At 35.9% G+C, this 12,636-nt stretch overlaps 1 protein-coding gene across 1 annotated transcript in view; it reads right to left on the bottom strand.

Moving 5' to 3' along the window:
• The window catches only part of LOC140232202 (unconventional myosin-XV-like), a 158,702-nt gene that overhangs the window by 59,550 nt on the left and 86,516 nt on the right, over nucleotides 1-12,636 (bottom strand). The window contains exons 27-30 of the mRNA XM_072312340.1: nucleotides 11,747-11,907; nucleotides 10,584-10,850; nucleotides 8,772-8,834; nucleotides 1,504-1,703 (exon numbers count right to left, since the gene is read on the bottom strand). Of these exons, the coding sequence (XP_072168441.1) occupies nucleotides 1,504-1,703; nucleotides 8,772-8,834; nucleotides 10,584-10,850; nucleotides 11,747-11,907 (691 nt within the window). The remainder of the gene's footprint in view (nucleotides 1-1,503; nucleotides 1,704-8,771; nucleotides 8,835-10,583; nucleotides 10,851-11,746; nucleotides 11,908-12,636) is intronic.

Below are 12,636 nucleotides of genomic sequence, written 5' to 3'. Positions count from 1 at the left end.
ATGTCAATGAAGCACTTCATTCAATGAGGACTTCTATACTGCTTAGTTTTAGACTGTGCATTACATCAATATTCTTTCCAAATAAAAAAAAAATACCAGCAACACTTGAAATTTGAGTAGAAATAGATATGGCAAGCACACAAAACGAGATATAGTTACAATTTTCAATTCTTCTTGAGGACTATCCAAAATGCATATAGAATGAAAGTGCTGGTACAAACATTTTGCTTTCATGTTCATCACGACCTTGGCCACATTGGCATAACAGAGTGCCAACAAAGATAAAAATGACTGAAAAAAAAATTGGGGGCATGTGCCAACAGTTTACACCGCCTTGTTTATATCATACAAATGGGAGCCTGGTAATGCTGGATATTATCTGTGACAAAGTCTAAGAAGATCTAAGCTCACATACAGTGAATGATGAGTCTATTGATTGTGGGTATATGAAAGGTTACTACATTGTACTTGTGACCTAACATTCACTGCCATTTGAATTATTATACTGTATACATATGCCATTATTATACAATATGACAGAAATACCATACTTGCCAACATTTGAAAATTAGAAATCCTAACACTTTTTCAGAGGGGAAAAAATGTGCAAAAAGTCCTTTGGCCCTGGTCCAGGGCTTGCTTTGGGGGCATGGAAGATGCTAGGTTCTAGATGCTCTCTGATGTAATCTGAGTCTTATTTTAGAGATCATTTTCCCTAAGATTATAAATCCTATGTACAGTACTATATAATTGATTTTTATACAAGCAATCATCTGGATGAGACAGAAAAAAGTCTTGGTGAACATATGTGATACATCAATTGACTGTTCTAAAAAAAAAAAAAATGATTTTGTCAATTTTCCACATCAGAATGTTCAGTTCTTCATGGTAACAAACCATTTTCCACATCAGAATGTTCTGTTCTTCATGGTAAAAAACCTCAGAAATCTGAATGGTTCAGTTGTACATTACATAATTAGAACAGTTGGTAAGTATGAAATACCATCATTACGATAATCACTATCATCATTACCAATATTGTTATGACTATCAATACCATTATTACTATAATCATCCTCATTATTTTGGTTGAGTGATCACTTTATAAAATAATTATTTCTCTCAGTCTAATTGATTGATTAATTCATCAATTAATTGATTGATTGATTGATTGATTGATTGATTGATTGATTGATTGATTGAATTCATTCATTGATTGATTGATTGATTGATTGATTGATTGATTGATTGACTGATTGATTGATTGATTGATTGATTGATTGATTGATTGATTGATTGATTGATTGATTGATTGATTGATTGATTGATTGATTGATTGATTGATTGATTGATTGATTGATTGATTGATTGATTGATTGATTGATTCACTGATTCATTCATTCATTCATTCATTCATTCATTCATTCATTCATTCATCCATCCATCCATTCAGCCATCCATCCATCCATCTATTCATCCCCATCTCAGTCCAGTAGATAATACCATGAGGGCCTGCTGATTGAGGTATGCCTGCTGGGACAGGGCCGGGTCGGCCATCTGGGCCTGGGACATCATGACAGGGGCCTGCATCATGGTGGGCTGTAGGGCGGCAGGCTGTAGGGCAGGCTGCATGGCGGGCTGTAGGGCAGGCTGCATGGCTGGCTGTAGGGCAGGCTGCATGGCTGGCTGCATGGGAACCATTCCTAGGTAGGCGCAAAGTCATTTTTTTTTTTTAATATTACTATTAAATCTTTATAACAAATCGAGAGTATTAAAATGAATCACTGAATGTTTTCCAGCACATCTGGATTTTTTTTTTTTTTTTTTTGGTATACTTGAGAATCAATTCACAGTCATAGTGCACGATGAAAATCACACATTTAGCAGTAGTAGCAACAGGAATATTAATATTTTTACTATCATCCTTATTCTTTGATCATTACAACTGTTTTGATTGCAACTACCACAAATATGATCATTATTACTGTCCTATGTTATACAATGCTATTTCATTTCAAAAGTTGGTGTGAAATGTTCAGTGTAACAATTTCAGCCATATAAGGAACATAGACATTGTTATACCTTTTTTCATATCTACATCTCTTACAACTATAGAAATGATGATCTCATCCGGGCGATATACCACCACTACCAGTATCAAGGACATTTACTGTTATCTCTAATAGCATGCTTCTCTGGTGATCAATTGTGTTAAGATATCTCTCAAACTCGGCAATTTCGTGATTCCCACGCACACCAATGTATTTGGTGAGCGTGAAAACAGGTCGATCGTCCTGACAAGTTTCATGGGCAAATCAAAGACTTCTTTCCCATTCTTCTTTTTTTTTTTTTTTTAATGTTCACTGTCTCTCCTAACAAAACAAAATCATGGGAAAAAGTGCGGCCACAAAAAAAAAAAAATTGGTGGGATATGAACATTGATTGTAGACACCCTCATGTACAGTAAAGGATAAGATTGCAACAGAAATAAAGGTGGAAAGATGTATTTTATGTGTGTGTGTGTGTGTGTGTGAGTGTGTGTGTGTGTGTGTGTGTGTGTTGTGTGTGTGTGTGCATACATACAGTGTACATGAATTAACAGGCAAATGTCTTCATCAAGTTTATGTGCATATGCATACTGTACAAGTGGATATTTTCGCGCGACTAATTTTTCGCGCTTGGCCGGGTCAGAAGAGTTTCGCGTGTTTTTAATTCCGTGGAATCTAGACATCACGCACAGGAACATATGGCAAGCAAAAATATTTGGGGGATTTTATTTTCGCGCTGTTTCTGGTTGCGCGAAATGCGCGAAAATTTCAACACCGCGAAAATTTCCACTTTTACAGTATACTGTAAAACGGGAAATGTTCGCGTGCATTTTAATTTCGCGAATTTCGCGAGCGCCAAGATTCGCGAAATTAAAATGCACGCAAAATTTCTTATCTACACTATATGCATTGAACGCAAGAGGCAATTCGCGAAAATTTCTTGCCACGAAAAAGGCCGTCGGCTCCAATTCGCGAAAATTTCGTGCCGCGAATATATCATGCTTTACAGTATATTCCCATTTGATCTCACCACAAAATGTACACCATGTATTTGTCAAATCATCTGAAGCATGCACTTTGGCATTCCCCGGAATCATCACTTATCAAATGATCCATAAGTCATAAAAACCAATCGAGCAGAAAAAAAAAAAAAAAAGGTGAAGTTGTGGTTGACGGTTTGATAGCTCATTTGAGAATCATCATTTGTAATGGATGAATACACTATGCCAAAATCATTAGCAAGGTTTTCACATTTGGCTAGCCAAAGTCATTAGCAAGGTTTTCACATTTGGCTAGCAGCACAACAACGACACAATGCAATGCTTTCTTATCCAAAAAAAAAAAAAAAAAATCAACCTGTACAATTTTGATGTACAATACAATCGTATATGGTCTAAAAAAGGGAGTGATGGTATGTTAACAGGTACCAAATTCTTAATACAGATATACATGTAGGTGGAGCATAATTCTATTAAAGACTAGAGCACTATTGAAATTCAAGGTACAGGTAGACATGTATATATAATAATTCTATTATTACATTAATATTTCTTCATGGGAAAATGTTCCTCCCTTCTCTCTCTTGTTCTCTGTCTCTTTTCTCTCTTCACGCCTAAAAAGGGGGCTATAACACCATGTCAGCAACTCCTGCAACAATGCACATTCTGGATAATTCTATTCAGAACCCCCTTAGTCACAGAGTCAGGAATACCTGGTATATCACTGAATATGAACTTGATAAAATGCACATCTGTCCTAAGAAATGAGCTTCACAGTTTGCTGATTCACGTATCTGTGGGTTGAAGTGTATTGACATTAGCACCTTGTACTTCTTGTCTTTTTCCTTGGGGCTACGCTCCACAGTTTGTCTCCTTTACACTCCAAGCCAATGTACACAAAAGTGAGTCCTAGCTGAATGATCAGAAAAACCTGCTTATTTTCAGTGTGCACATGTGTGTCTAAGTTCACATGTTCATTTACAAAGCATTCTTGTACAAATCCGTACATCCATGTAAAATGGCAGAATCTTCTCACGCCAATATTCTTTCATGAATCTCAACAATTTAGATGATACACCTATCGCTACAATGTCACTCCTACTATATATGTGTAATAGCAGTTATGATGTTAGTAAAGGTAAAAATGCAACAATAATGATGAAATCATGCATCGTCATTATTATTATGAATGTTCCCAACAATGAAAGTGTGCAGTACCTATTCTCACATCAAAGACAGTGGCTTAAGTTTGTATCAGCTCACTAAATGTGCTCCATATCCTATTTCCATACAAAAGTCAATGGCTACAAGCCTGTGACTGCACAACTTTAATGGGGACAAATCTCTGAATTTTTCTCTTTCTGCTTTCAACATGCATACAGACCACCATTCTAGCGGGGCACTTAGACCTGGGGCATATTTCATGAAGCATTTTGGTCTGATATTTTTCTGACAAATTGTTACAAGCTACTGAAATCCTTGCATCTGATTGTCTGAGAGCAAGTTTGTCCGACAACTTTGTCGGACAAAATGCTTCATGAAATGACCCCCCCCCCCCCCCCCCCCCCGGTTTGTGTTGTTTTGTTTATTTTTGTTTTTTAAGTTGTTTTCTAGTCTTGATTCATTCATGTTTGTACCTGGAACAGCAGCTGCCATGGGCTGGACAAGTGCTGTACCTGTGGGCGGAGCCATGTAGGTAGTACCCATAGCAACAGTACTTGCTGGCCCTAGATAAATACAAGTGGTATCGTATAGCTTCCAATATTTGCCCATCAAATTCAATGCATTTTTGCTAGTGAATCTATGGCTATGATGACTGTGTGCAAAACTTTTGTTTCTTTTTCTATTTTTGCTATTAAAAAGCATATTCTGAGGCAAGCTTTGAGGAGCTGGGTGAATGATCAGTTAAGTAGATTGCCAGTACTTGGTAACCGCTGGTATTTCTTGATGGGAAAACAGGCTATTATCGGCAGTACGTGGCAGTCAGAACATGTGTTTCAAGAACTTATTACAAGGATCTGACATGTCTCCTTTTTCTACTTCTCTCATATCATGCATGCAAATGTATCTTGTATGTAAACATAAGAATATATAATTACATAAAAGCATATAAAACATATATATGTTCATATATATATATATATATATATATATATATATATATATATATATGAATCTGTGTGTGTGTGTGTCTGTGTGTTTGTGTGTGTGTGTGTGTGTGTGTGTGTGTGCAATGATAGGCTATAAATGAAGACACCAAATACTGATTTCTTCATTCTACTCAAACAGTATTTTCCATACTATAAGCTTTCTCATAATGTCGAGTAGTTTGTCCAACTTTTTTCTATATAACATACATGTGCCGATTAAAAAACTGGTATTAAAAAGACAGTCGACCTTAAGAAAAGCACATTTATAGAAAATATACAGTGTACATGTAGCTCTACAGTACACTTGTGATTTAAATGTGCATGAGATTTAGGCATTTAGCCAGATATAAACACTGCAATATATTTCTTTGCAAAAACCAGAATGATTCAAATTTCATTTAAGCATTTAGACATTGACATTCTGCTAAATTACCTCTGAGGGGTGACTTGGTAACAAGTTTTAATACATTTAGTCATTTGTTTATGTGTACATCGGTAATGTGATATATTCCACAGAAACTGCTACATGGAGACTAAGAAGCATGAGGTAAAGCAAATTTCACTACTAAACATGTTGCAATGATACAGAATAATTCTGCTAGAATACCATACAAGCATTTTGCATGATTATGACTGATACACTCATTTACTGTAAGGCATCCAAAGTTGTTTTAAAAAAGCAAAAAATAAAAGGAAATAAAATGTAGTCCATTAAATCATGCATGACATACAGGTGCAGCTCTCTCACATACATTTCCATGTGACAGCAATGTTTCACTCATATCAATAAAAGTACACATTTTTTTAGATGAATTCTGTCAGTCGTGCGGAGTTTAAATTCTCCAAGAAAAAGATCATTATGAATATTAAAGCAATTTTATATATAAACTGCTAATTGCGATAATTGGAATCATAATTATCTAGTATATGGAATCTGATGATTTAATTTTATTGGTTAACAACCTTTTTGAAGTTGCATGAATTTTTATGAAAAAAATGATACTGGTGATGAAATGAAGATTTTTTCTTAATTGCTATGCAGGTACTTGACAAGAAAAAAAAAAGTCTGAGTGTTCTCCTTTTTCTCCCGCCTTCTATACTTGATTTGTGGTTTTTATGACCTCTTGTGAACACTGTACGACCAGGAACCCAGGAGCTATTCGAAGTACTTATCTATGCTCAGTGTACCATGATTCCCACTCACGGATTAAGCACACTCATGCGTCATGCTTCTTGAAAAAATGCTGAGCCAAAAACCCTTATCAAGAGTCAACTATGTGAAAAGAACCCAGTATCAAAAGATGAACTCCAGAGTAAGACTGGAAAAAACAGAAAACCGCAAACAGACATACAACAGTATAAGACCACACATTAATGCAACCATGAAAATCCATTAACTATATGAAACCGCATAATGTAACCATAACAAAAACTGAAACCTGCACACATGTGGTTAAACTAAATGCTGCAACTTTGGAGAATTGAGTACAGTCAATGGTCCATATCTCTCATTTGTCATGCCAGCATTATCTTTCCCAAATTTTGTGCATCACTCAAAATTTGTCAATGAATATGCCAATATGTCACCTTCAATACCCAAGTGAAACGTATATCTTTGCTTCTCTTGGGTGTGACATTTAGAAACTTTGCTTCTTAACAAGGAATGATACTTATTTTTCATTCTGTAGTGTGGTACTTGATTGTGAATTTATTCACTTGTGAACAAGTCTTGAATGGTGAAACACATGATGCAGAGTGAAGTCTGCAGTCCTATCCATTGTTTTTGGCACAAGGGAACTTTCCTTTTAATTATCATTTTGATATGATACATTAAGCAAATAGTTTTGTGTTCATTTTCTAAGGGTGGTGATAATGAAATCCGAGCAAGTGAAAAATATGTTTTATGTCGAGTGAATCTATGAGCAATGAAAACTTATGATATACAGAGGATGACATTAAATTAAGGGGGGTAAGACCAAAAACTATCCTTAGGAATCTTCCTCTCTTGTACATGAGGGTGGAACAGGTTATAGGAATTCATGAATAAATAGGTGATGTGAAAATGAAACTGCAAAAATGAAAACACTGGGTGATGAAATGTCATCATAGCTCGTAAATAAAGTAGCATTAAAAATTATGAAACAAATAGAGATGTCTAGAGTAGCTTTCTACTTTGAGTCTTCTTTGTGAACATGTGGAATTGGTTACAAATGTCATTATTCAATCAGTTGTGTAGCACTGGCAATGCCTGTGTCTTCTCTTCTAAATCACTATCTGACTGACTTGCAATAAAAAAAAGAAAAAAAAAATGTCCTTGCAATATTGTTAAAAAGTTATGGCATGACCAGGACTGTTTAAATCAAACAGGGAATTGAGTGTAAAGGTGCATTCCTTACAGGCACCAAGATCTTCAAATTTGTTGACATGATACAGAGGAGACATGTTGCATAAAGATTAAGATCACACATTAAGTCAGAAAATAAAACATAAGTCTGTGAGTACTCAATTCTGATTGGCTGATACCTGACTTATATTTCATTTTCTGACTAATGTTTGATTGCACCTTTTTATGCCATGGGGCCCCGGATGATATGATTTGCAGAAGCAAAAACTGACAACTAACTCATTCAATCAAGTTTAACTCTGTGATTATATGTTGTAATATTATGAATTGATGAATTTGCATAATATATATGGACTACACATAGTGATATAGAAATGTAAAGCAAAATATTAGCTTTTGGATTCTTTGACCTTAAAAAGAATGAAAAATCAAAAACAAATATTTTCATTAAAAAAAAAAAATAAAATAAAGAAGAATGTGTGGGATGTGCAAAACTATGCATAAATAAAGAAGGTAATTCTTGAAGAGAATATTGGTACACATACCGTAAACTGGTAACAGGGCAATGAAGCAATAACAGAGTGGGACATGAAACAAGATTTTCAAAAAAATGCAAACAAATATTCATGGGAATGAACCCTCTGGAATGTTTGCCCTTTTGTTTTGACTGTGCACTTTGCTTTTAGATTTGTTTGGTTGGTTTGATTTTCTGTGATAGACAATGGGGATAAAAATGGTCTGCATGTAATTGAGTGCCATACGCCCACCAAATGAAACGTGATAGCATGCAGTGCCAAATTTCAACTCATATATAGTTAATACAGCATTCATATGTTTAGCACATCAAACATGATCTCATTTCACAGCAATCTCATGGGCAGTGAATTACCATGAACAAAATATTGTGCACATATAAATAATTGGAAACTCTCCTCCTTATTACAAAAAAAAAAATAATACTATCGAAGCTACCTCTTCAATACCATATCACAATATGTTTCATTATCAAAATAAGAAAAAATAAATATTGTCATCAAATACAAGTGTAGCTAGACCTTCAAAACATCTTCTCTTGACAGTTTCTGATATGAAAAATGAACAAACAACAATACAAACTAAGTAGTGTTATCAATACAAAGATTTACATTTAAAAAGTAATATATTTTGAATATCTTTAAAGATACAGAAAACGACACAAGTATGAAACAAGGGCTAAATGTGCAATGAATACCTGAATAGGTAGGAAAGGCTGGCATAGGAGCAGACGCTGGTGTAAAAGCAGGCACACCTATAACTAAATCCAGAAATGGTGCAACAATGGGGATGGAAAGGGTGTGCATAAATAAAAGAACATACACATAAAAATGCTGGTTAGTCAAAGAAATAAAAGGATTATACAGAAAGGTTAGTGTAGATATTGTTCCAGTTAATATCAAAGATTTGATCTTACCATGGGTGGAATTCACCATGCACTTGTTTGACTGCAATTGCAATCATACTGTTTTTAATACTATTTTAAGAGTTAGAATGAGATTAGCTGCTACTTTGAAGCTAATAAAACAGATTTCTTGTGTATCGATCTTACAATGATTTAAGTATGGCCTCAGATTGATACTTGTACCATTCAACACAAAGGCTCTCTTATCTTGTCTACTCATCAAGCAATGTAGTAATGTGACATACAATGTTTATCTCTGTTTTGTTTTTGTTTCTTTCTCTTTAATAGCAAAAACTCTCTCCTCATCTCTTTGCAACAAGGCAAAGTTCTTCATGCAAATTGTAAATAACTTTTTGAATACTTTTCAGTGAATTGATATCAAGTTTTGTATCACTGCACAGCAACACCAACCTTGGAATGCAGCTACTTTAAAATTGAACACCTATCCACACATTTTGGTCATATAATGGAGAAAGCAGATTCTTCAAAAATATTGTTCAATAATACACTAAAGTGCTCCATGAATGATTTGTAGTGAATGATTTATTCAGTGTCTCTGCTATAAATGTAACAGCCAGGATTTACCCTATCACCCAGTAGAAAGCCCAGAGACTCAAGTGCACAAATGAACAATCTAAGTTATTGATAGAGTTTAAGTGCATGACTAAATGCTATAGCTAGGGTAATAATCATTTGTGCCACCTACACCTGGTGCACTGACTACATTGCACAATGATGTTAGTCTGTGTTAATGACACCAAGCTATGTAAGATAAACTTGGGGTGCAAACAAAATAAAGAGCAAACACAGAACAGACTATAACAAAATATATACACAGAAAGAACAACATTACTGAAATCCCTTTTGACATATATATTTCAGACCAAGAGAGGGAGCCCTTTGGATAGTGTATCTCACATTGCAAAACCCATTGGGTCACATAGTATGAGCGATACACTCCCTTCACATTGAATTCCTATCTTATCACTACCCATAAGATTTCAATTAATGTTTAAACTGCCTCTCTCACTGCTGCATCATTTAACAATATTAGGTGTAGAATCAATATCATCATAGAACAGATGGTCAGAAATGACACATTGCAGATCAGTGGTTATTCATTTACATCTGCACAACATTTGTAGCTGGAGTTTCATTCCAGTAGGTCAGCAATTAGGAGCTGAAAGGATTCAGACAACACCAACTGCCTTAACATGTCTGTCACCTGTTTATGCATTGTCAAAACTGAACCAAAAATGAATTGAAACAATGAAGACAATGAAAAGTATATTCAATCAAAATATGCTTTCCACAAATCTATTGATTCCCAGATTTGTTATGACTGCAAAAAACCAAATGCTTCCCAAATATCTACAATTTTTTTTTTCAATACTATCAAAAAATCAGACTTTTATTCTTTTCATATATCTTTATTTTTCAAAATTTTCACCTGGATGACTTCATCTCGCACTTCTTTATTTTTTAAGTTTATACCTGTAATGTTACCAGGGTCACGTGAGGAGGGATCCTTCATCACATCTCATGACTATAATATACTGCTGGGGAAACCAGGAAGGAAGTAGAAAGTTATTGAGCACAACTCACGTCCAGGGGGAGGCTGAGATGTGGGCTGGACCGGTGGATGGGTTGGTATCATGGGTCCCCTGCCCCCTCCCCGAATGACATTGTTCAGGTGGGTGGGGCTGGCCAGGTCTCCGGGAGACGAGGCCTCCGTTCCCGATCCCTCTATTCCCAGGGTCTCCGGGTTGAAGAGATGGGAGACGTAGTCTTCCAGCCCAGACTCGGAGATTCCCGAGAGGCTGGCGATGCTGTGCTGAGATCGGGTGCGCTCCGGCTGGGGTTTGGCTGCACCTACAACGGAAATATGACGTTTGAGCCTCTTGAGCCTCATGGGCTATTCATCTTTAACCTTTTCTGTGCCACTGACTTCAGACAACGTGTACAACAATATCGGGTTTTCTAGGCCAATCGGCACTCAAAGTACGCAAAAGGTTTACAATAGCTGACTGCATATACCACTGCCCATAGAAAATTCTCATGTGAGACTGTCATATATTTTCCTCTTGATCAGGAACTGATAACCTATCAAATCCCTAATGAGTCTCATTCTGCATCCACTCCTGATAACTGCCCTATTCTCTTTATCACAATTTACAATAGTATCGTGATGTTGATCCATTATCTTACTCATGTTATTATTTCATTCACATGTCCTGTAATTAGATCTTGTTTTATATGTCTGTATTTTGCTTTCTTTGGTATGAACACTTGTTTTGTAATCCTTGTTGTCTCTTCAAAGATGTAATTCTTTGTGCAGTCCAGTCTTATGACTGCGAGACATGAATACCTCAATATACCATTTATCTTTTAAAATAACCATCTATCTATCTATCTATCTATCTCATTGTTACACCTGTGATGCGACTACACATATAAATGCTATCAATCTGTCCTTTTACAATGTACATCCGAAAGTTGAAGCTATTCATCCATTTACGCATTTACACTATTTTCACATTCCTCTATACTGTTACCTCATCATCAACAAGTCAGGCAATCTATACAATATCTCTTGATTAATTGATGTATTCACTTCACTATATCGCACATTAACATTCTTTGGTCATATCTACCTTTCTTCCTCTTCTCATATGTACAATATATTGTTCATACATGACTCTATCTCTTTCTCTGTCTTTATCTTATGTCTATATCTCTCTCTTTCTCTCTCTCTCCATCTTTCTCACCTGCCACCCCAATGCTGGCATAGTCTGGCTCTGGTATGCTGAGGTTTGATGGGTACTTAGCCTGAAGCCGTGCATGCACCGATTCCTGCTGGGGCGGAGCCTGTCTGTCACCCCTCGCTCTGGGCGTGGCATACAGGATGTTCTCTATGTCCGACTGCTCCCTGCACATAAATCACAAAAGTAAGAAACAAGTAAGCTAATCAAAAAGATGGTATGTGTCATGTTTTCTTACATGCTAGGTTGTCTATTCACAGTTAGCTACTGTGCATCATCCATTATCCAAATGATGAGTAGACTCAGATCATTTTTCATGAAGCTCTTTACAACTGTATAAAGTTATAATGATTGAAGTTTCTATGGCAGCATTAAAGGCGAACCAATCAAATATGAGTATTTGTGTCATTACTGTAATAATTGTTACAGCAACTCTCAATCATCCCTAACCCCCTAGATGACATAATGTGCTCCAGAGTTGTCCTTGTTGGACTATGCCTGAGTCAAGAGGCAAGTGCAATATGTTGACCTGATGAGAGTAATATCCTAGATTGCATCGAATATGGAAACCAGTGAAATTGCAGTTTACTAGCATTCTTAAAGCTACTGATAATTTTCCTCTAAGGCATTAGAAACTTAATTATGAGCTATTCCATCAACTTCTATTTAGTCAATGCATTCCATTACCATGTACTTGATATGTGCTTGTCTTCATTAATTGTTCTTGCACACACCTCATTGGGTGAATCCATCTCTATATCCACCTCCAAATTGACCAACTAAAATCAGGGGCATTAATTTGACTACCGGTATTCTCCCACAGTACAAAACTGTCCTCTTTTAGTTCATAGCAGTACGTCATATGTACATGTTCAAAGACAATGCTAGGATAGGCA

Source organism: Diadema setosum, chromosome 8 (assembly GCF_964275005.1).
Source record: "Diadema setosum chromosome 8, eeDiaSeto1, whole genome shotgun sequence".
Classification (NCBI taxonomy): domain Eukaryota; kingdom Metazoa; phylum Echinodermata; class Echinoidea; order Diadematoida; family Diadematidae; genus Diadema; species Diadema setosum.
This window is presented reverse-complemented; position numbering and strand designations above follow the sequence as displayed.